We start from the raw sequence: 21,492 nt of genomic DNA, 5'->3' as shown, positions 1-21,492 counted from the left end.
ACAGGGGGGACAGGGGACAGGGGGACATGGGGACAGGGGGGACATGGGGACAGGGGGACAGGGGGACAGGGGGACACGGGACAGGGGGACAGGGGGACAGGGGGACACGGGACAGGGGGACATGGACAGGGGGACAGGGGGACAGGGGGACATGGGGACAGGGACAGGGGGACATGGGGACAGGGGGGACAGGGGGGACAGGGGGACAGGGGACAGGGGACAGGGGGACATGGGGACAGGGGACAGGGGGACAGGGGGACAGGGGGACACGGGACAGGGGGGACAGGGGGACAGGGGGACATGGGGACAGGGGACAGGGGGACAGGGGGACAGGGGGACAGGGACAGGGGGACAGGGGACAGGGGGACAGGGGGACAGGGGGACATGGGGACAGGGGGACAGGGGGACAGGGGGACAGGGACAGGGGGACAGGGGGACATGGGGACAGGGGACAGGGTACACGGGACAGGGGGACAGGGGACAGAGGGACAGGGGACAGGGGACAGGGGACAGGGGGACAGAGGGACAGGGGACAGGGGGACAGGGGACAGGGGGATGGGGGACAGGGGACAGGGGGACAGGGGGACATGGACAGGGGACATGGGGACAGGGGGACAGGGGACAGGGGGACAGAGGGACAGGGGACAGGGGACAGGGGACAGGGGGACAGAGGGACAGGGGGACAGGGGACAGGGGGACAGGGGGACAGGGGACAGGGGGACAGAGGGACAGGGGACAGGGGACAGGGGACAGGGGGACAGGGGGACACGGGACAGGGGGACAGGGGGCTGCCCCACTGCAGGGGTCACCCCTGGGAGAGGCTGCTCCTGGGGGCCATGGGGTCCCATGGGGCCGTAGGGGTCCCAGAGGAGCCCCGGGCTGCCACAAGAGCCACGGGGGTCCCGCAGTGGCCGTGGGGGTCCCGCAGTGGCCATGGGGGTCCCACAGTGGCCGTGGGGGGTCCCACTGTGAGCGTGGGGGTCCCACAGTGGCCGTGGGGTCCTGCAGTGGCCATGGGGGTCCCGCAGTGGCCGTGGGGGTCCCGCAGTGGCCACGGGGGTCCCACAGTGGCCGTGGGGGTCCCACTGTGACCACGGGGGGTCCCGCAGTGGCCGTGGGGGTCCCGCGGGGGCCATGGGGGTCCTTGGGTCCGTGGGGGTCCCACATGGGTGACATGTTCTCCCTAAGGCCGTGGGGGACCCTTGGGGATCACGGGGGTCCCACGGGGTGGATGGGGGTCTCCAGAGGCCGTGGGGGTCCCGTGGGGGCTATGGGGGTCCCGTGGGGGCTGTAGGGCTCGCTCCTGGAGTTCTCCCTGCCCCCGTCCCCATCCCCGTCCCCGCACCCCGTGGTGGTGGGCGGCTGGGTGACCCCGGGGGGCTCCCTCCTTCCCCAGCCCCACGGCGCTGTGGGGCAGCGTGGGATCCCAAAGCGGGCAGCAAGGCCCCGGGTGCATGGGGCGAAGGACGCGCAGACACGGCTGGGCTCAGGGACCTTTACTGCGGCCGGGCTGTGCCCTGGCCGGCAGGAGCTGCGGGCAGGGGTTGCAGGCAGGAGCTGCAGGAGCTGCAGGCAGGAGCTGCAGGCAGGAGCTGCGGGCAGGAGCTGCAGGCAGGAGCTGTGGGAGCTGCAGGCAGGAGCTGCAGGAGCTGCAGGCAGGAGCTGCAGATAGGGGTTGCAGGCAGGAGCTGCAGGCAGGAGCCGCAGGAGCTGCGGGCAGGAGCTGCAGGCAGGAGCTGCAGGAGCTGCAGGAGCCACAGGCAGGAGCTGCAGGCAGGAGCTGCAGGAGCTGCGGGCAGGGGTTTGCAGGCAGGAGCTGCAGGCAGGAGCTGCAGGCAGGAGCTGCAGGCAGGGGTTGCAGGCAGGAGCTGCAGGCAGGAGCCGCAGGAGCTGCGGGCAGGAGCTGCAGGCAGGAGCTGCAGGAGCTGCAGGAGCTGCAGGCAGGAGCTGCGGGCAGGAGCTGCAGGAGCTGCGGGCAGGGGTTGCAGGCAGGAGCTGCAGGCAGGAGCTGCAGGACCTGCAGGCAGGAGCTGCGGGCAGGAGCTGCAGGCAGGAGCTGCAGGAGCTGCCGGCAGGAGCTGCAGGCAGGAGTTGCAGGAGCTGCGGGCAGGAGCTGCAGGCAGGAGCTGCAGGAGCTGCGGGCAGGAGCTGCGGGCAGGGGTTGCAGGCAGGAGCTGCAGGAGCTGCAGGCAGGAGCTGCGGGCAGGGGTTGCGGGGCCGGCACTGGGCGCTGCCCGCAGCTCTAGGCGCTGGACTTGCAGACGAAGGGCTTTCGCTCGGCGCAGGCCTCGCTGTACCACGTCATGAAATCTGGCCGGGGAAAGAGGCCGTCAGCCCCCCGGGACCCCCGGCCCCCAGGCGCAGCCCCCCTGCAGCCCTGCCGCCAGCAGCGCGGCCCGGGGCACGCACACGCGTGTGGGCACATGCAGAGTGTGTGTGTCTGCGTGGGCACGTGGTGGGTGCGTGTGTCTGCGTGTGCATTCTGCATGCGCGTGTGTGTGCACGGGGTGCATGTGTGTGTGCGCGCTGGCAGGCGCTGTGGGGGTCAGCCTGTGCCATGGGTGGCCAGGGACACTGGTGGCCAGGGGTGCTGGTGGCCAGGGCTGATGGTGGCCAGGGCTGATGGTGGCCAGGGGTGCTGGTGGCCAGGGCTGATGGTGGCCAGGGTTGATGGTGGCTGGGGGTGCTGGTGGCCAGGGCTGATGGTGGCCAGGGCTGATGGTGGCCAGGGTTGATGGTGGCTGGGGGTGCTGGTGGCCGGGGGTGCTGGTGGCCAGGGCTGATGGTGGCCAGGGCTGATGGTGGCCAAGGTTGATGGTGGCCGGGGGTGCTGCTGGCCAGGGCTGATGGTGGCCAGGGGTGCTGGTGGCTGGGGACACTGGTGGCCAGGGAGGACCCTGATGGCCAGGGATGGTGGTGGCTGGGGACACTGGTGACTGGGGATGCTGGTGGCCAGGGAGGACACTGATGGCCAGGGGTGCTGGTGGCTGGGGACAGTGGTGGCCAGGGAGGACGCTGATGGCCAGGGACGCTGGTGGTTGGGGACACTGGTGGCCAAGGTTGCTGGTGGCCAGGGACACTGATGGCCAGGGGTGCTGGTGGCCGGGAAGGACCCTGATGGCCAGGGATGCTGGTGGCTGGAGATGCTGGTGGCCGGGGTCCCTGATGGCTGGGGTTGCTGGTGGCCAGGGAGGACCCTGATGGCCAGGGATGATGGTGGCCGGGGACACTGGTGACCGGGGATGCTGGTGGCCAGGGACTCTGAAGGCCAGGGACGCTGGTGGCTGGCGATGCTGGTGGCTGGGGTCCCTGATGGCCAGGGATGCTGGTGGCCAGGAGGAAAGGACCCTGATGGCCAGGGATGCTCATGGCCAGGGCCACTGATGGCCAGGGCCACTGGTGGCCAGGGATGATGGTGGCTGGGGACACTGATGGCCAAGGTTGCTGGTGGCCAGGGATGGTGGTGGCCAGGGATGCTGGTGGCCAGGGACAGTGGTGACCGGGGATGCTGGTGGCCAGGGATGGCGGTGGCCAGGGATGCTGGTGGCCAGGGATGCTGGTGACTGGGTGGCCACGGATGCTGGTGGCCAGGGATGGCGGTGGCCAGGGATGCTGGTGGCCAGGGATGCTGGTAACTGGGTGGCCAGGGATGGCGGTGGCCAGGGATGGCAGTGGCCAGGGATGCTGGTGGCCAGGGACCCTGATGGCCAGGGATGCTGGTGGCCAGGGATGCTGGTGACTGGGTGGCCAGGGATGCTGGTGGCCAGGGATGCCGGTGGCTGGGAACCCCAATGGCCAGGGATGCTGTCGAGTGGGGCCCTGACGGCCGGGACCCCGGTGCCACCGGTGGGGCCGCGCTCACCGGCAGAGTCCCGCAGCGCGGCGCAGGCTCTCCTCCGGCGCTCCGGCTGCCGGTGCCAGTAGCCGTAGTCCACCTCCGAGCTGTCTGACCACTGCCAGCGGCGGCTCTGCGGGGGGCACGGGACCCTGCGGCTGCCGGCCGGTGCCACCGGCACCGCTCGGGGCTGGGGGGTCCCGGGGGGTCCCGGCTCTGCCGCGGGGCCGCACTCACCCCCAGGGGCCGGTGGAGGCCGATCCAGATGCCGTCGTCCCAGTCGTCCTCTTCCTCCTCCTCCTCCTCGCTGTCCTCACCGGGGCGGGCGGCGAGCAGGCCGGCGATGGCCCGGAGCTCCTCCGCGCTGTGCACCGAGGCCAGGTGCGTGCCGGCGCCGAAGCGCTGGCAAAAGGCCTGTGCCGGGGACGGGAGGGTGACGCCAGGTCCTCACCCCGACCCCCGGTCCTGGGCGCCCGGTCCCCAATCCCAACCCCCGGTCCCCGACCTCCGGTCCCCGATCCCAACCCGCGGTCCCGGACCCCTGGCTCCGCTGAGGGTGAGAGCAGCAGGAGCGGTGCTGCGGGCGCAGGCAGTGCGTGGCGCGGCGGGATGCTCGCTCATGGCTGAGCCGGTGGGATGCTCTCCCAGGGCTTATCCGGTGGGATGCTCTCCCGTGGCTGAAGCCGGTGGGATGCTCTCCCACGGCTGATCCGGTGGGATGCTCTCCCGTGGCTGAGCCGGTGGGATGCTCTCCCATGGCCAAGCCGGCGGGATGCTCTCCCGTGGCTGAGCCGGTGGGATGCTCTCCCGTGGCTGAAGCCGGTGGGATGCTCTCCCGTGGCTAAGCCGGCGGGATGCTCTCCCATGGCTGAGCCGGCGGGATGCTCTCCCATGGCTGAGCCGGCGGGATGCTCTCCCAGGGCTGAGCCGGCGGGATGCTCTCCCATGGCTGAGCCGGCGGGATGCTCTCCCATGGCTGAAGCCGGCGGGATGCTCTGCCAGGGCTGATCCGGCGGGATGCTCTCCCGTGGCTGAGCCGGCGGGATGCTCTCCCATGGCTTATCCGGCGGGATGCTCTCCCGTGGCTGAGCCGGCGGGATGCTCTCCCATGGCTTATCCGGCGGGATGCTCTCCCATGGCTGAAGCCGGCGGGATGCTCTGCCACGGCTGAGCCGGCAGGATGCTCTCCCAAGCTGGCAGGATGCTCTGCCAGGGCTGATCCGGCGGGATGCTCTCCCATGGCTTATCCGGCGGGATGCTGTCCCGTGGCTGAGCCGGCGGGATGCTCTCCCATGGCTGAAGCCAGTGGGATGCTCTGCCACGGCTGAGCCGGCGGGATGCTCTCCCATGGCTGAAGCCGGCGGGATGCTCTGCCACAGCTGAGCCGGCAGGATGCTCTCCCAAGCTGGCAGGATGCTCTGCCAGGGCTGATCCGGCGGGATGCTCTCCCGTGGCTTATCCGGCGGGATGCTGTCCCGTGGCTGAGCCGGCGGGATGCTCTGCCAGGGCTTATCCGGCGGGATGCTGTCCCGTGGCTGAGCCGGCGGGATGCTCTCCCATGGCTTATCCGGCGGGATGCTTGCCCAGGGCGGGACCGGAGACCCCCGAGCGTGCGGAGCAGGGGCGGCCCACGCTGCGCCCGCGCGCCGGAGCCGGGAGGGTGGGAGCCTGCGGGAGACGGGCGCTGGGCTGCGGAACGGCGCGGGGCGGGGGGGGTCAGCTGGCACGCGTGGTAAACGTGTAGAGTGAGCGTGTAGAGTGAGCGTGTAGAGTAAAGATGTAGACAGGTATAGTAAGCTATAAACGTGTAAACTAAACATGTAAAGTAGACAGGTAGAGTAAACTGTAAAGGAAACATGTAAAGGAAACATATAGGAAAGTGTAAACATGTATAGTAGACATGTAAAGTAAACAGTAAAGGAAACATAAACATGTAAACTAAACATGTAAAGTAAACGTAAATTAAACATGTATAGTAGACAGGTATAGTAAACTGTAAAGGAAACATGTAAATTAAACATGTAAACTAAACATGTAAAGGAAACATGTATAGTAAACTGTAAACATGTATAGTAGACATGTAAAGTAAACTGTAAAGGAAACATGTAAACTAAACATGTAAACTAAACATGTAAAGTAAACATGTAAAGTAAACTGTAAGGGAAGCATGTAAAGGAAACGTAAATTAAACATGTAAACTAAACACGTAAAGGAAACATGTATAGTAGACATGTAAACTGAACATGTGTAGTAAACATGTAAAGTAAACATGTATAGTAAACTGTAAAGGAAACATGTAAATTAAACATGTAAACTAAACCCATAAAGTAAACATGTATAGTAGACATGTAAACTAAACATGTAAAGTAAACATGTAAAGTAAACATGTATAGTGAACTGTAAAGGAAACATGTAAAGGAAACATGTAAAGTAAACATGTATAGTAGACATGTAAAGGAAACATGTAAAGGAAACATGTAAAGGAAACATGTAAACTAAACATGTAGTAAACGTGTAGACTAAACATGTCCCGCAAACACGCGAGGCCAGCCTGTATAGCAAAGCGTGAAGGATCCAGGTACAGCAAAGCTGCAACCAAACACGCATGGCAAAGGCGTGCAGCAATCGGCCGGGCCAGGCCGCCCGGCACCGCCCTGCGCGCGGGGGCTCAGGGGCCCTTGGGAGGAGAGGGGTCACCCCCCAAGCCCCCCCAAACCCCCCAGCCCCCGCCCTCTCACCTCCGCCCGCCTCCAGCTCAGCTCCCGCCGGAAGACGCCGTAGCAGCCGCGCTCGAGGGCGGCCCAGCCGCGGGCGCAGGCCGCCGGCTCCTGCCCTGCGGGGAGGCCGGGGCTCAGGCCGGGGCGGGCGGGGGGCTCGGCCCCGCGCCCCCCAGCCCGGCACTCACCCCGCAGCCCGGGCAGCAGCAGCAGACAGCCCAGCAGGCCCAGCCTCAGCGTCCGCGTCGCTCCCATCGGTGCCTGCCCTGCGCGGCGCCGGCGGCAGGGCACGGGGGGCTCAGCCCGAAGCCTGACCCTGACCCTAACCCCTGACCCTGACCCTTGAGCCTGACCCTAACCCTAACCCTAACCCGTCGCTCCCATCGGTGCCCGCCCTGCGCGGCGCCGGCGGCAGGGCACGGGGGGCTCAGCCCGAAGCCTGACCCTGACCCTAACCCCTGACCCTGACCCTTGAGCCTGACCCTAACCCTAACCCTAACCCTAACCCCCAATGCCTAACCCCTGACCCTAACCCCTGACGCCTAACCCTAACCCTAAACCCTAACCCCAGCCCTAACCCCTGACCTCTAACCCTAACCCTAACCCCCTAACCTTAACCCCAACCCTAATGGCTGAACCTTAACCCTAACCCCTAACTTTAACCCCTAACCCCCAACCCCTAACCTTAACCCCTAACCTTAACCCCTAACCCCTAACCCTAACCCTAACCCCTAACCTTAACCCCTAACCCTAACCCCTAACCCCTAACCTTAACCACTAACCCTAACCCCTAACCCTAACCCTAACCCCTAACCCTAATGGCTGAACCTTAACCCTAACCCCTAACCTTAACCCTAACCCCTAACCCTAACCCTAACCCCTAACCTTATCCCCAACCCCTAACCACAACCCTAACCCCTAACCTCTAACCCTAACCCCTGACCCCTGACCCTAACCCCCAGCACCACCCATGGGTGCCCCAGCACCCCCCCGCTGCAGCCAGCCGGAGCTGGGGGCTCAGCTGAAGGACGGGCAGGGGTGCGTGGGGACCCCCCCCCCCAACCCACGGCTGTGGTTGCAGCAGCGGGTGCAGGGGAGCCTGTAGGGTGCAGCTGGGGGGTCAGGGTGCTCCAGCAGCGCGGGGTGCAGGGGTGCCCGGGGGGGGCAGGGTTGGGGGGGTGCAGGGTGTGGGGGGTGCAGTGTGGGGCGCAGGGGTGCAGGGTGGGGTGCAGGGTGTGTGGGGGGACAGAGGGTGGGGTGCAGGGGTGCAGTGTGGGGCACGGGTGCAGGGTGGGGTGCAGGGTGTGGGGGGTGCAGGGGTGCAGTGTGGGGCACAGGGGTGCAAGGTGGGGTGCAGGGTGTGGGGGGTGCAGTGTGGGGTGCAGGGGTGCAGTGTGGGGCGCAGGGTGTGTGTGGGGGCAGAGGGTGGGGTGCAGGGGTGCAGGGTGGGGTGCAGGGTGTGGGGGGGTGGAGGGTGGGGTGCAGGGATGTGGGGGGGCTGCAGGGTGCAGTGTGGGCCACAGGGTGTGTGGATGCAGGGAGTCGGGGTGCAGGGGTGCAGGGTGCAGGGTTACAGAGATGCTGGGGTGCAGCATGCAGAGTGTTATGTGCAGGGCAGGGGTGCAGGGCACAGGGGTGCAAGATGTGGGGTGCAGGGTGCAGGGGTGCAGGGCACAGGGGTGCAGGGCACGGGGATGCAGGGCACAGGGGTGCAGGGCATGGGGTGCAGGGTGCAGGTTGCAGGGGTGCAGGGTGCAGGGGTGCAGGGCACAGGGGTGCAGGGCATAGGGGCGCAGGGTGCAGGTTGTAGGGGTGCAGGGCACAGGGGTGCAGGATGTGGGGTGCAGGGCACAGGGTGCAGGGCACAGGGTGCAGGGTGCAGGCACAGGGTGCAGGTTGCAGGGGTGCAGGGTGCAGGGGTGCAGGTTGCAGGGGTGCAGGGCAGGTTGCAGGGGTGCAGGTCACAGGGGTGCAGGGTGCAGGGGTGCAGGTTGCAGGGGTGCAGGTCACAGGGGTGCAGGATGTGGGGTGCAGGGCACGGGGTACGGGGTGCAGGGTGCAGGGCACAGGGTGCAGGTTGCAGGGGTGCAGGGCACAGGGGAGCCGGGTGCAGGGGAGCTGGGTGCAGGGCATGGGGTGCAGGGCATGGGGTGCAGGGCATGGGGTGCAGGGGTGCAGGGCACAGGGGAGCAGGGTGCAGGGCACAGGGGTGCAGGGTGCAGGGCACAGGGCTGCAGGGCACGGGGGAGCCGGGTGCAGGGGAGCAGGGTGCAGGGCACAGGGGTGCAGGGTGCAGGTTGCAGGGGTGCAGGGGTGCAGGACGCAGGGCACAGGGGTGCAGGGCACAGGGGTGCAGGTCACGGGGTGCAGGGTGCAGGGGTGCAGGGCACAGGGGAGCAGGGGTGCAGGGCACGGGGTGCAGGGGAGCAGGGCACAGGGGAGCCGGGTGCAGGGGAGCAGGGTGCAGGGCACAGGGGTGCAGGGTGCAGGGTGCAGGGCACAGGGGAGCAGGGTGCAGGGGTGCAGGATGTGGGGCGCAGGGTGCAGGGGTGCGGGGCACGGGGTGCGGGGGCTCCTGGGCCGCCGTGGCTGCAGGCCGGCGATGCCCCGCAGCCGGAGCACCCCGACGCAGGGTGCAGCCCCCTCGCTGCGACGCGGCCGGCACTCACCTGTGTCCCCGCGGGAGCTCGGCACGGCGGCGGGCGCTGGCTGGGACCCTCGGGGGAGCTGGGCGGCCGCCCCAGGGGCTTTTATCCCCGGGCAGGCGGGGAGGGGTGGGCGGCGAGGTGCGCCCTGAGCCGCTCCAAATGTCACCCCTGCCCCAAAGCAAACAGGGCGGACGCAGCCGGGCCCCATCGACGCAGGCGGGCGGCTCAGCAGCGCGTGGCCTCCGCTGCAGCCTTTGATGGTCGCCCCACAAAGGGGCGACCGCGCTGGGGTGCCGGAGCCGGTGGGAGCCAGGCCAGCCGAGATGAAAAGAGCTGCCCCGGCACCGCGTGCCCGGCTTCGGCTCGCCAGCAGCAGGAGCGGCGTGCCCCCCCGGCTCCGGCTCGCGTGGCCCCGACGCCAGTGCTGCCACGTGCCCCCCTCGCCCTGTGCCAGCACGCAGCTGGTGGCAGCGCCGCGGCCTACGGCACACCCGGAGCATGGTGCTGGCGCGGTGCCGGTGCCCGGCGTGGGCTGCCCTGGCACAGGGAGAAGCACCCGGAGCTCGGGGTGGCAGGGATGCTCGGGGGGTCCCTGCCCAGCTGGGCAACGGGGCTCGGCAGGGACCCCCACACCATGAATCCCCCCGGCATGGAGGGCAGGGACCCCCAGCTCCATTGTGGGATGAGGGAAGGGACCCCCAGCCCCATGGCGGGACCCCCAGCTCCATGGTGGGATGAGGGCAGGGACCCCCAGCTCCATTCTGGGACCCCCAGTCCCATGGCGGGATGAGGGCAGGGACCCCCAGCTCCATTCTGGGACCCCCAGTCCCATGGCGGGATGAGGGCAGGGACCCCCAGCTCCATTCTGGGACCCTCAGCCCCATGGCAGGATGAGGGCAGGGACCCCCAGCTCCATTCTGGGACCCCCAGCCCCATGGCAGGATGAGGGCAGAGACCCCCAGCTCCATGGCGGGATGAGGGCAGGGACCCCCAGCTCCATTCTGGGACCCCCAGCCCCATGGCAGGATGAGGGCAGAGACCCCCAGCTCCATGCAGGGGATGCCCCACCGTTGGGGGGTGGCAGGCGGTGCCCCCCAGCCCTGGCCCCTCGCCCTGCCGCTGCGTCCGGGGGCTCCCCTGGCCCCCTGGCCCCGGCCCCCCGGCGCTGGCCCCGTGCTCGTGGCCCCGCAGCCTTCACGCCCGAGATCAAACGGCCCCGCTGGCACCAAAGCGCCGCGGGCCCTGCACCCCGCGGGCCGGCACGGCTGGGAGGGCGCTGGTGCTGAGGGGGGTCCAGCGCCTTCTGGGGGGCTCAGCACCCGCCTGGGGGGCTCAGCTCCCAGCTGTGGGGCTCGACACCCAGCTGTGGGGCTCAGCACCCAGCCATGGGGTTTGACAACCAGCTGTAGAGCTCAGCACCCTGCCAGGGACCTCAGCACCCATCTGTGGATCTCAGCACCCATCTGTGGGGCTCAGAACCCGCCTGGGGGGCTCAGCACCCAGCTGTGGGGCTCGGCACCCATCTGTGGGGCTCAGCACCCAACCATGGGGTTTGACAACCAGCTGTAGAGCTCAGCACGCAGCTGTGGGTCTCAGCACGCAGCTGTGGGTCTCAGCACCCATCTGTGGGGCTCAGCACCCATCTGTGGGGCTCAGCACCCAGCCATGGGGTTTGACAACCAGCTGTAGAGCTCAGCACCCTGCCAGGGACCTCAGCACCCATCTGTGGGTCTCAGCACCCATCTGTGGGGCTCAGCACCCTGCCAGGGAGCTCAGCACCCATCTGTGAGGCTCAGCATCCAGCCATGGGGTTTGACAAGCAGCTGTAGAGCTCAGCACCCGGCTGTGGGGCTCAGCACCCATCTGTGGGGCCCAGCACCCAGCTGTGGGGCTCAGCACCCATCTGTGGGGCCCAGCACCCGGCCGCGGGATTTGGCACCCAGCCTTTGGCACGGCCAGCACAGCCGAAGGGCGGCCCAGTTGTAATGGAAAGGAGCTGGCAGGGACGGCTCCCTGCTTATCTGGGCGCCTGCGGCCTCCTTGATAAGGGCAGCGGAAAGGAGCCGCGATAAGGAACGGCCCTTCCAGGAAAGCAGAAGCTGGCAACGGCCGTGCCAGCAGCCCGTGACCCTTCCCAGGCGTGACGCCAGCCGGCTTCGGCAGCGTGGCATGGCGCGGGATGCTTGGGCGAGGAGACGGAGGCGGCAGGGGTGGAAGACCCCCAGGCGGGGTGGAACGGGGTGGCTGAAAGCGGCGACGGAGGGGAGACCGAGGGGCGCGAAGCCAACGTTGGGGCCCGGGCGCATCAAGACCCAACAGCCGCAACGGTCAGAAGCCGGCCTCAGCCCCGGCCTTGCGAAAGCGGGGGTGTGGGCGAGCGCGGCCGGGCTGGAGGGGAGATGGTGGAGGTGATAAATGCGCCGGGAGCCGGCGGCGGAGGCGGGGGACACCCCGGGTTCGGTTGCGATGGCGGGCCGTTGCGCCCTTGGCCGCGCCGCCGCCTGAATCTCCGTGGGCAGGGCGCTGGGCCCGGGACCAGACGTCGGCGATGGCAACGGGGGGGCAGAACTGCTGCTGAGTGCCCCCCGCCCCCCGAAACACGAGGGGCAGAGGAGGCAGCCCGGCCAAGCCATGAGCTGCCAGACCGGCCCCTGCACAACACATACAGGCCCCTAGACAACACATGTGGGCTCCTACGCAACATACATGGGCCCTGCACAACATACACGGGCCCTACACAACATACATGGGCTCTACACAACATATACAAGTGCCTACACAGCATGTGAGTGCTCCTACACAACACATGTGGGCTCCTACGCAACATACATGGGCCCTGCACATCATACACGGGCCCTACACAACATACATGGGCTCTACACAACATACACGGGCCCTGCACAACGTACATGAGTTCTACACAACATACATGAGCCCTGCACAACATACATGGGCCCTACACCACACATACAGGCCCCTACACAACATAGACAGGCCTCTACACAGCATATACAGGTGCCTACACAGCATGTGAGTGCTCCAACACAACACATACGGGCCCCTACACAACATACATGGGCCCTACACAACGTATATGTGCCCTACACAACATATATGGGCCCCTACACAACATACATGGGCCCCTACACAACATACACGGGCCCTACACAACGCATACAGGCAGCTACACAACATACGTGGGCCCCTACACAACACATATGGGCCCCTGCACAATATACATAGGCTCCGATACAACATACACAGCTGCCTACACAGCATGTATGTGCTCCTACACAACATATACGGGCCCCTACACAACGTATACGGGCTCCTACACAGCATTTGAGATTTAGATTGGATATTGGGAGAAATTTCTTCATGGCAAGAGTGGCCAAGCACTGGACCAGGCTGCCCAGAGAGGTGGGGGAGTCCCCAGCCCTGGAGGGGTTCAAAACACGGGCAGAGGTGGCACTGGGGGCCATGGTTCAGTGGGCATGGGGGTGTTGGGGTGACGGCTGGGCTGATGATCTTAGAGATCCTTCCCAACCTCAGTGATTCCCAGTTTTACTGTCATTATAAATAATGCAGCCCCCAAGGCAGGCAAGATGAAATGATGACTCTGCCCTTGATGGGTTTGGTGGTGGCCTTGGCAGTGTTGGGTCAATGGTTGGGCTGGGGGATCTTGAAGGGCTTTGACAACCCCAACCATTCCATGATTCCATAATGGGCCCCTTCGCAGCGCGGGCTGGGGCTGCGCAGTGCCTTCCTGTACCCTGGCACGTCTCGCTCCTTCTGCGTCTCAGTCTCATGTTTCATTTCTTACGTGGCCGTGGGCCCATGCGTGACAAGCGTGGAGCGCCCGACCCCCAGCAGGAGGAGCGGCCAGGTCCCACCAGCGTGTCCCTGGGACACCTCCAGCCCCGGGCAATGCTGCGTTGGGGTTTTGGCCAACCCAAACTGCTCCTCCAGACCCTCTGAAGGACCCACAGCCTGAAGCCCGCTCCCCATCAGGGCCAGCTCACCCATGCCATGGCCTGGCACTGTCCTCACCTTGGTCCATACCTTGGTCGCTTCATGCGAGCGGACCTCACCAAACGCAGTAGGAGCCGTGGGGTGGTGCTTCCCGGCGTTACGGCGCCTGTTGAACCGGAGCGCTTTGCTCTGAACGGGCGCTGCACCCCCGTGGGTCAACTGGTGGGACCTGGCGGGGGTCACCGCAGCAGCAGCGGGCTGGGGTAGGGGGGTACGGGTCTGCAGCTCATGCGGAGAGACACTGCGGGGATGGTGTGGTCTCACTGCTGGTGACCCCAGGGATGGTGACCCCAGGGATGGTGTGCTCCCACTGCCGGTGACCCCAGGGATGGTGTGGTCTCACTGCTGGTGACCCCAGGGATGGTGACCCCAGGGATGGTGTGGTCTCACTGCTGGTGACCCCAGGGATGGTGACCCCAGGGATGGTGTGGTCTCACTCCTGGTGACCCCAGGGATGGTTTGGTCTCATTCCTGGTGACCTCAAAGGACACTGTGGTCTCATTCCTGGTGACCCCCAAGGACACTGTGGTCTCATTCCTGGTGACCCCAGGGATGGTGTGGTCTCATTCCTGGTGACTCCCCAAGGATGCTGTGCTCTCACTCCTGCTGACCCCAAGGGTGGTGTGGTCTCACTCCTGGTGACCCCAGGGATGGTGTGGTCTCAATCCTGGTGACCCCAGGGATGGTTTGGTCTCATTCTTGGTGACCCCCAAGGATGGTGTGGTCTCACTCCTGGTGATCTCCAAAGTCACTGCGGTCTCATTCCTGGTGACCCCAGGGATGGTGACTCCCAAGGATGGTGACTCCCAAGGATGGTTTGGTCTCATTCCTGGTGACCCCAGGGATGGTTTGGTCTCATTCCTGGTGACCCCCAAGGATGCTGTGGTCTTACTCCCAGTGACCCTGGGGTTCTGGTGCCCCACAGGTGTCCGTAGGCTGGGGCTGGGGTGGTGTGGGTGCAGCCCAGCAGCCGAGCAGGTCTCCCGGGAGCCTGGGACGCCCTCGTTAAGGGCAGAGCAGAGAAGCTGCAATAACGAGCCCACCTTCCAGGAAAGCAGAAGTGGCCCGGCCATTCCGGGAAGGCTGACCTGCCCCGCGCCCTCCCTGCACCACAGCCATAAAAGCTGCGCGCGCCCGGCCCCGGCAGCTCCTGCCAGCGCGGCCCTCGCCCCGACAGACGGACGGAGCCTGGGAGACAGAGCTGCCCCAGGGACACGGGTCGCCCACCCAGAGACGTGTAGGCCAGCGACCAGCCCCGCTCCTGGGAGCTGTCTGGTGAGTGTCTTACGGCTGACGCCGCCCACAGCACCCGCCCAGGGGTCCAGCACCCAACCAGGGCATCCAGCACCCAACCAGGGGGTCCAGCACCCAAGCAGAGGGTCCAGCACCTGGTCAGGGGGTCCAGCACCCAACTAGGGCTTCCAGCACCCAACCAGGGGGTCCAGCACCCATCCAGGAGGTCCAGCACCTGGTCCAGGGGTCCAGCACCCAATGAGGGATGCCAGCACCCAAGCAGGGCATCCAGCACCCATCCAGGAGGTCCAGCACCCAATGAGGGATGCCAGCACCCAACCAGGGTGTCCAGCACCCAACCAGGGGCTCCAGCACCCAACAAGGGGGTCAAGCACCCATCCAGAAGGTCCAGCACCCAACTAGGGATGCTTGCAACCAACCAGGGCATCCAGCACCCAACCAGGGCATCCAGCTCCCAACCAGGGAATCCAGCACCCAACTGGGAGGTCCAGCACCTGGTCAGGGGGTCCAGCACCCAACCAGGGCATCCAGCACCCAAGCAGAGGGTCCAGCACCCAAGCAGAGGGTCCAGCACCTGGTCAGGGGGTCCAGCACCCAACTAGGGATGCCAGCACCCAAGCAGGGCATCTAGCACCCAACTAGGGGGTCAAGCACCCATCCAGAAGGTCCAGCACCCAACTAGGGATGCCAGCACCCAACTAGGGGGTCCAGCACCCAACTAGGGGGTCAAGCACCCATCCAGAAGGTCCAGCACCCAACTAGGGATGCCAGCACCCAACCAGGGCTTCCAGCACCTGGTTCAGGGGGGGCCGGCACCCAGCTGCGGGGTCCAGCACCGGGTGGGGGGTCTGGCTGTTGGAGGGGCCGGGTGGGGGTGGGCAGGGCCCAGGGGTGGGGTGGGGGGGATGGGTGCTTCTCCCCGTGCCCGCCCCCGCTGACGGCCCCCGCCCTGCTCTCCCTGCAGCCAAGAGATGGGTGCAGGGCCCCAGCTGCCGCCCCCGCTCGCCAGCCTGCTCCTCCTGGCCTTCGTGGGAGGTGACCCCCGCAGTGCTGCCCGAGCCGGCGCTCCCCCATCCCCAGATCCCCCTCCCTCATCCCTGCTCCCGATCCCTGCTCCCTGCTCCCAATCCCTGCTCCCTGCTCCTGATCCCTGCTCCCGATCCCTGCTCCCTGCTCCCCGATCCCTGCTCCCTGCTCTCTGCTCCCGATCCCTGCTCCCTGCTCCCTGATCCCTGCTCCCTGCTCCCTGCTCCCTGCTCCCGATCCCTGCTCCCTGCTCCCCGGTCACCGATCCCTGATCCTTGACCCCCAATCCCTGATCCCTGCTCCCCAATCCCTGCTCCCCAGTCACCAATCCCTGATCCTTGTCCCCCAGTCCTTGCTCCCCAATCCCTGGATCCCCCTCCTGATCCCCCCTCCCTGCTCCCAATCCCTGCTCCCCAATCCCTGCTCCCCAATCCTTGGATCCCCCTCCTGATCCCCTCTCCCTGCTCCCAGTCCCTGCTCCCTGCTCCCCAATCCCTGATCCCTGATCCTTGACCCCTGAGCCCTGATCCCCCCTCCCTGCTCCCAATCCCTGCTCCTTGACCCTCAATCCCTGCTCCCCCTCCCTGCTCCCCCCTCCCCGATCCCTGCTCCCCATCCCCATCCCCATCCGCATCCCCATCCCCCCCCCCCCCGCAGCAGCCCCCGGGGCCCAGCCCTGTCCATGGGGCCCCTCCCCACCCCCTGCCCCGGGCACCCCAAACACTGGGGTCTGCAGCAGAGCCAGGGGGGCCCTGGGTGGGGGTCCCAGGGTGGGGGGGGTCCCTGGGTGGGGGGGTCCCTGGGTGGGGTTGTCCTTGGGTGGGGGGTCCCTGGGTTGGAGGGCCCTGGGTTGGGGGGGTTCCTGGGTGGGGGTGCCCTTGGGTGGGGGTGTCATCGGGTGGGGGGATCCCTGGGCAGGGGTATCCCTGCATGGGGGTGTCCTCAGGTGGGGGGGGTCCCTGCGTGGGGGTATCCCTGCATGGGGGTGTCCCTGCATGGGGGTGTCCCTGGGTGGGGGTGTCCCTGGGTGGGGGTCCTTGGGTGGGGGTGTCCCTGCATGGGGGTGTCCCTGGGTGGGGGTGTCCCTGGGTGGGGGTCCTTGGGTGGGGGTGTCCCTGCATGGGGGGTGTCCCTGGGCAGGGGTGTCCTTGGGTGGGGGGTCCTTGGGTGGGGGCATCCCTGGGTGGGCTCCGGGGGGGCCGATACCCTCCTACCCTCCCATTCTGCCACCCGTGTCAGACACCCCAGCTCCCTCCCCACGGCGCTGTGGGGCACAGGCCATGGTGGGGGGGGGGGGTGGCGGGTGCCCCCCACCCCATGGGACAGCGGCGGCTCTGCCCACCTTTCCAAGGTGCCCTGGCCAGCGCCCCCCCCCCAGCCAGGGCGGGGATGCACAGCTGCCCCCAGGGGTGGCTCCAGTACCGGGGCTACTGCTACGGCTACTTCACCGAGAGGAGGACCTGGGCCGAGGCTGAGGTGGGTGCCGGCACGGCCGGGGGGTGCCGGGGGTCCCGCAACGGCGGCCAAGGAGCAGGGGGCATCGCCCCGGCCAGGAGCGGGACCCCGGCACGCGGAGGGTTCTGCCCCACGCACCCCAGACCGGGTTTGGAGGTGGGGTGATGGAGGTGGGGGGCGATGGAGGTGGGGTGATGGAGGTGGGGTGATGGAGGTGGGGGGCGATGGAGGGGAGAGATGAAGGAGGTAAATGGGGTGGGGGGGTGATGGAGGTGGGGGGTGATGGAGGTGGGGTGATGGAGGTGGGGTGATGGAGGTGGGGGGCGATGGAGGTGGGGGGTGATGGAGGTGGGGTGATGGAGGTGGGGGCGATGGAGGTGGAGTGATGGAGGTGGGGGGCGATGGAGGTGGGGTGATGGAGGTGGGGTGATGGAGGTGGGGAGCGATGGAGGTGGGGTGATGGAGGTGGAGTGATGGAGGTGGGGGGGTGATGGAGGGGAGAGATGAAGGAGGTAAATGGGGTGGGGGGGGTGATGGAGGTGGGGGGTGATGGAGGTGGGGGTGACAGATGTCAGGGTGACAGAGATAAACGGGGTGATGGGGAGGTGATGAAGATGGGGAGGTGATGGAGGTGGGGATGATGAAGGTGGGGGGTGATGGAGGTGGAGGTGATGGAGATGGGGTGATGGAGGAAAAAGGGTTGACAGAGATGTGGGGTGACAGAGATAAACGGGGTGATGGAGATGGGGGTTACGGAGGTAAAAGGGGGTGACGGAGGGTTTTCGGGGCGGTTGCGTGGGGCGGGGGTCTCAGCGGGCGTGCTCAGCCCCCGTGCCCCCCGGCAGGCCGAGTGCGAGCGGTACGGCCCCATGGGGCGGCTGGCCTCCATCCACAGTTTGGGGGCTAGCAGGGTCCTCGCCCGCTACGTCACCAACCAGAGGGACGGGGCCAACACCTGGATCGGGCTGCGGGACCCGGAGCACGTGAGTGTCGGGGGGCTGCACCCACGGCCCCCCAGCACCGCTGCGGGCACCCTCTGAGCCCCCCGGCCCCCGCCGTGGGTGCTCGCTGACCCCCCCGGTGCCCCCAGAGAAGGCAGTGGAAGTGGTCGGATAACTCCGTCTTCAACTACAAGCGCTGGGCCTGGGGGCAGCCCAACAACCTGTGGGACAGGGAGGACTGCGTGGTGCTCAACCGGCGCGACAGTGAGCGGCGGCGCGGGGGGCGCGGGGGCTGCGGGGCCGGGACCCCCGGGCGCTTGCGGGGGAGTTGGGGCGTCTGGCGGCGAAGGGGGGCGGTGGAGGTGGGGGTGATGGAGGTGGGGTGATGGAGGTGGGGTGATGGAGGTGGGGGGTGATGGAGGTGGGGGTGATGGAGGTGGGGGGGTGATGGAGATGAGGGTGATGGAGGTGGGGGGCAATGGAGGTGGGGTGATGGAGGTGGGGTGATGGAGGTGGGGGTGATGGAGATGGGGGTGATGGAGGGGAGAGATGAAGGAGGTAAATGGGGGGGATGGAGATGGGGTGATGGAGGTGGGGGTGATGGAGGTGGGGTGATGGAGGGGGGGCAATGGAGGTGGGGGTGATGGAGGTGGGGGGTGATGGAGGTGGAGGGTGATGGAGGTGGGGGGTGATGGAGGTGGGGGTGATGGAGATGGGGGGTGATGGAGGTGGGGGGGTGATGGAGATGGGGGTGATGGAGATGGGGGTGATGGAGGTGGGGGGCAATGGAGGTGGGGTGATGGAGGTAGGGGGTGATGGAGATGGGGGTGATGGAGGGGAGAGATGAAGGAGGTAAATGGGGGGTGATGGAGATGGGGTGATGGAGGTGGGGTGGTGATGGAGGTGGGGGGTGATGGAGGTGGGGGGGTGATGGAGATGGGGGTGACAGATGTCAGGGTGACAGAGATAAACGGGGTGATGGGGAGGTGATGAAGATGGGGAGGTGATGGAGGTGGGGATGATGGAGGTGGGGATGATGGAGGTGGGGGTGATGGAGGTGGGGGGTGATGGAGGAAAAAGGGTTGACAGAGATGTGGGGTGACAGAGATGTGGGGTGACAGAGATAAATGGGGTGATGGAGATGGGGGTTACAGAGGTAAAAGGGGTGGTGGAGATGGGGGTGATGGGTGGGGGTGACGGAGGTGAAGGAGGTGCGCAGGGGGTGACGGGGCCCAGGCTGACTTGCTGCCCCCCAGATTTCCAGCTCTGGCACGACTACCCCTGCGACTACCGCTTCCCCTTCCTGTGCCAGCACCGGCTCTGAGGGGCCCACCGGGCTCTGGGGGTGCCCCCGCGCCCCCTGCTGCAGCCCCTGCCCCCCCCCCCCGCCTGCCGCCCCCCTGGGCCCCCCCACCCTGCTGGGCTGGGCAATAAACGTGGCTTGAGCACCAGCACCCACCCGCGCCCGTCCCCCACGTGTGGGCACGGGCAGTGCCACCACCAAGGCCACGCGTGCCCTGTGGCTGGGGACACGTCCTGCCCTGGGGACCCCCCTGCCTTGGGGACACCCCTGCCTTGGGGACACCCCTGCCTTAGGGACCCCCCCTGTCCTGGGGACACCCCCCTGCCTTGGGGACCCCCCCTGCCTTGGGACCCCCCTGCCCTGGGGACCCCCCCTGCCTTGGGGACCCCCCTGCCTTTGGGGACACCCCTGCCTTGGGGACACCCCTGCCCTGGGGACCCACCTGCCTTGGGGACCCCCCCTGCCCTGGGGACACCCTTGCCTTGGGGACACCCCCTGTCCTGGGACACCCCTTGCCCTGGGGAACCCCCTGCCCTGGGGACCCCCCCCCTGTCCTGGGGACACCCCTGCCTTGGGGACACGCCTGCCTTGGGGACACCCCCCTGCCCTGGGGACCCCCCCTGTCCTGGGGACACGCCTGCCTTGGGGACACCCCTGCCTTGGGGACCCCCCCTGCCTTGGGGACCCCCCTGCCTTAGGGACCCCCCCTGTCCTGGAGACACCCCCCTGCCTTGGGGACCCCCCCTGTCCTGGGGACACCCCCCTGCCTTGGGGACCCCCCCTGCCCTGGGGACACCCCTGCCCTGGGGACACCCCCCTGCCCTGGGGACCCCCTTGCCTTGGGGACACCCCTGCCCTGGGGACACCCCTGCCCTGGGGACCCCCCCTGCCTTGGGGACCCCCCTGCCTTGGGGACACATCCAGCCCTGGGGACCCCCCTTGCCTTGGGGACATGTCCTGCTGGGGACACCCCCCTACCCTGGGGACACCCCCTGCCCTGGGGACATGTTGTGGCCTGGGGACACCCCTGCCTTAGGGACCCCCCCACCCTGGGGACCTGCCCAGCCCTGGAGACCCCCCTTGCCTTGGGGACCCCCCGTACCTTGAGGACCCCCCTGCCCCCCCCCCCCCCCCCCCGGGGCCCACCTCCGGCCCCCCTGCTGGGGGTCCCCAGCACCCAGGACCCCCCACGCCACACCACACCTCAGCATGCCAGGAGGGCCGAGGGGTGCTGAGCCACGCCGGGCGATGGGCACAGCCCTGCAGGGTGACGGCGAGGGTCCCGGGGGGAGCAGGGTGCGCCGGCAGGGAGCACCCTGACGATGGGTGCTGTCCCCCTGGGCTGGCAGCCCGGAGAGGACCAGGACCAGGGCCGGGTGTCGGGCGAGGGAGCGGGCACCGGCGACACTGGCCATGGCTCCAGACACGCACCCGCAGCTCCGCTCCCCACCCCGGGCACCCGGCGCAGCTGCCGCGCTGAGGCACCCGCCTCTGGCCTCCGGGGTCCCCACCGCACGGAGGGGGCTCTGTCTCCGAACCAGGGGACCCCCCGGCCGTGGGGCTGGGCCGTGGGGCTGGGCTGTGGGGCCCAGGTGCAGGGTGCAGCCCCAGAGCAGGGTCAGGGTGCAGGACACGGCCCCAGATTGGGGTCAGGGTGCAGGATGCGGCCCGGTGCAGGACACGGCCCCAGTGCAGGGTCAGGGTGCAGGATGCGGCCCCAGAACGGGGTCAGGGTGCAGGATGCAGCCCCGATGCAGGGTCCAGGTGGTGCAGGACAGGGCCCCAGAATGGGGTCAGGGTGCAGGATGCGGCCCCGATGCAGGGTCCAGGTGGTGCAGGACATGACCCCAGTGCAGGATGAGGGTGCAGGATGAGGCCACGAGCAGGGTCGGGGTGCAGGACACGGCCCCAGTGCAGATGTTCAGGCAGGGCTGTGCAGGCAGATGTGCAGGCAGGGAGTGCAGGCAGGGAACACAGGCAGATGCGCAGGCAGGGATGCGCAGGCTGGGATGTGCAGGCAGGGAGCGCAGGCAGGGGGTGCAGGCAGGGACCACAGGCAGATGTGCAGGCAGAGAGTGCAGGGAGGGAGCACAGGCAGGGATGTGCAGGCAGGGATGTGCAGGCAGATGTGCAGGCAGATGTGCAGGCAGCGAGCGCAGGCAGGGAGTGCAGGCAGGGAGCGCAGGCAGGGAGCGCAGGCAGGGATGTGCAGGCAGATGTGCAGGCAGATGTGCAGGCAGGGATGTGCAGGCAGGGAGCGCAGGCAGGGAGCGCAGGCAGG

General features: G+C 67.5%; 2 protein-coding genes across 2 annotated transcripts; one reads left to right on the top strand and one right to left on the bottom strand.

Annotated features, from left to right (window-relative positions):
- Positions 1–2,242: 2,242 nt before the first annotated feature.
- On the bottom strand, positions 2,243–6,807 carry LOC142596614 (struthiocalcin-2-like). Its single transcript, XM_075726117.1, has 5 exons — positions 6,741–6,807; positions 6,574–6,668; positions 4,073–4,249; positions 3,863–3,968; positions 2,243–2,310 (listed from the first exon to the last, which is right to left on the bottom strand). The coding sequence occupies exons 1-5, from the start codon at positions 6,805–6,807 to the stop codon at positions 2,243–2,245; spliced, it is 513 nt and encodes a 170-aa protein (XP_075582232.1).
- Positions 6,808–13,229: 6,422 nt separating this feature from the next.
- LOC142596609 (C-type lectin-like) lies at positions 13,230–19,232 on the top strand. The gene is made up of 6 exons (XM_075726065.1): positions 13,230–13,435; positions 15,451–15,521; positions 16,864–16,988; positions 17,813–17,950; positions 18,058–18,172; positions 19,165–19,232. The coding sequence occupies exons 1-6, from the start codon at positions 13,230–13,232 to the stop codon at positions 19,230–19,232; spliced, it is 723 nt and encodes a 240-aa protein (XP_075582180.1).
- The last annotated feature ends 2,260 nt before the right edge of the window (positions 19,233–21,492 follow it).

This window comes from Pelecanus crispus, chromosome 1 (assembly GCF_030463565.1).
Source record: "Pelecanus crispus isolate bPelCri1 chromosome 1, bPelCri1.pri, whole genome shotgun sequence".
NCBI classification, from domain to species: Eukaryota; Metazoa; Chordata; class Aves; order Pelecaniformes; family Pelecanidae; genus Pelecanus; species Pelecanus crispus.
This window is presented reverse-complemented; position numbering and strand designations above follow the sequence as displayed.

Coding starts and splice junctions, on each gene's coding strand:
- LOC142596614 (XM_075726117.1), bottom strand. CDS start 6,807: ATGGGAGCGACGCGGACGCTGAGGCTGGGCCTGCTGGGCTGTCTGCTG. Junction 4,250..6,573: donor TGAGCTGGAGGCGGGCGGAG/GTGAGAGGGCGG, acceptor TCCCCGGCACAG/GCCTTTTGCCAGCGCTTCGG. Junction 3,969..4,072: donor GCCTCCACCGGCCCCTGGGG/GTGAGTGCGGCC, acceptor TGCCCCCCGCAG/AGCCGCCGCTGGCAGTGGTC.
- LOC142596609 (XM_075726065.1), top strand. CDS start 13,230: ATGGCCTGGCACTGTCCTCACCTTGGTCCATACCTTGGTCGCTTCATG. Junction 16,989..17,812: donor GGACCTGGGCCGAGGCTGAG/GTGGGTGCCGGC, acceptor GCCCCCCGGCAG/GCCGAGTGCGAGCGGTACGG. Junction 17,951..18,057: donor GGCTGCGGGACCCGGAGCAC/GTGAGTGTCGGG, acceptor CGGTGCCCCCAG/AGAAGGCAGTGGAAGTGGTC.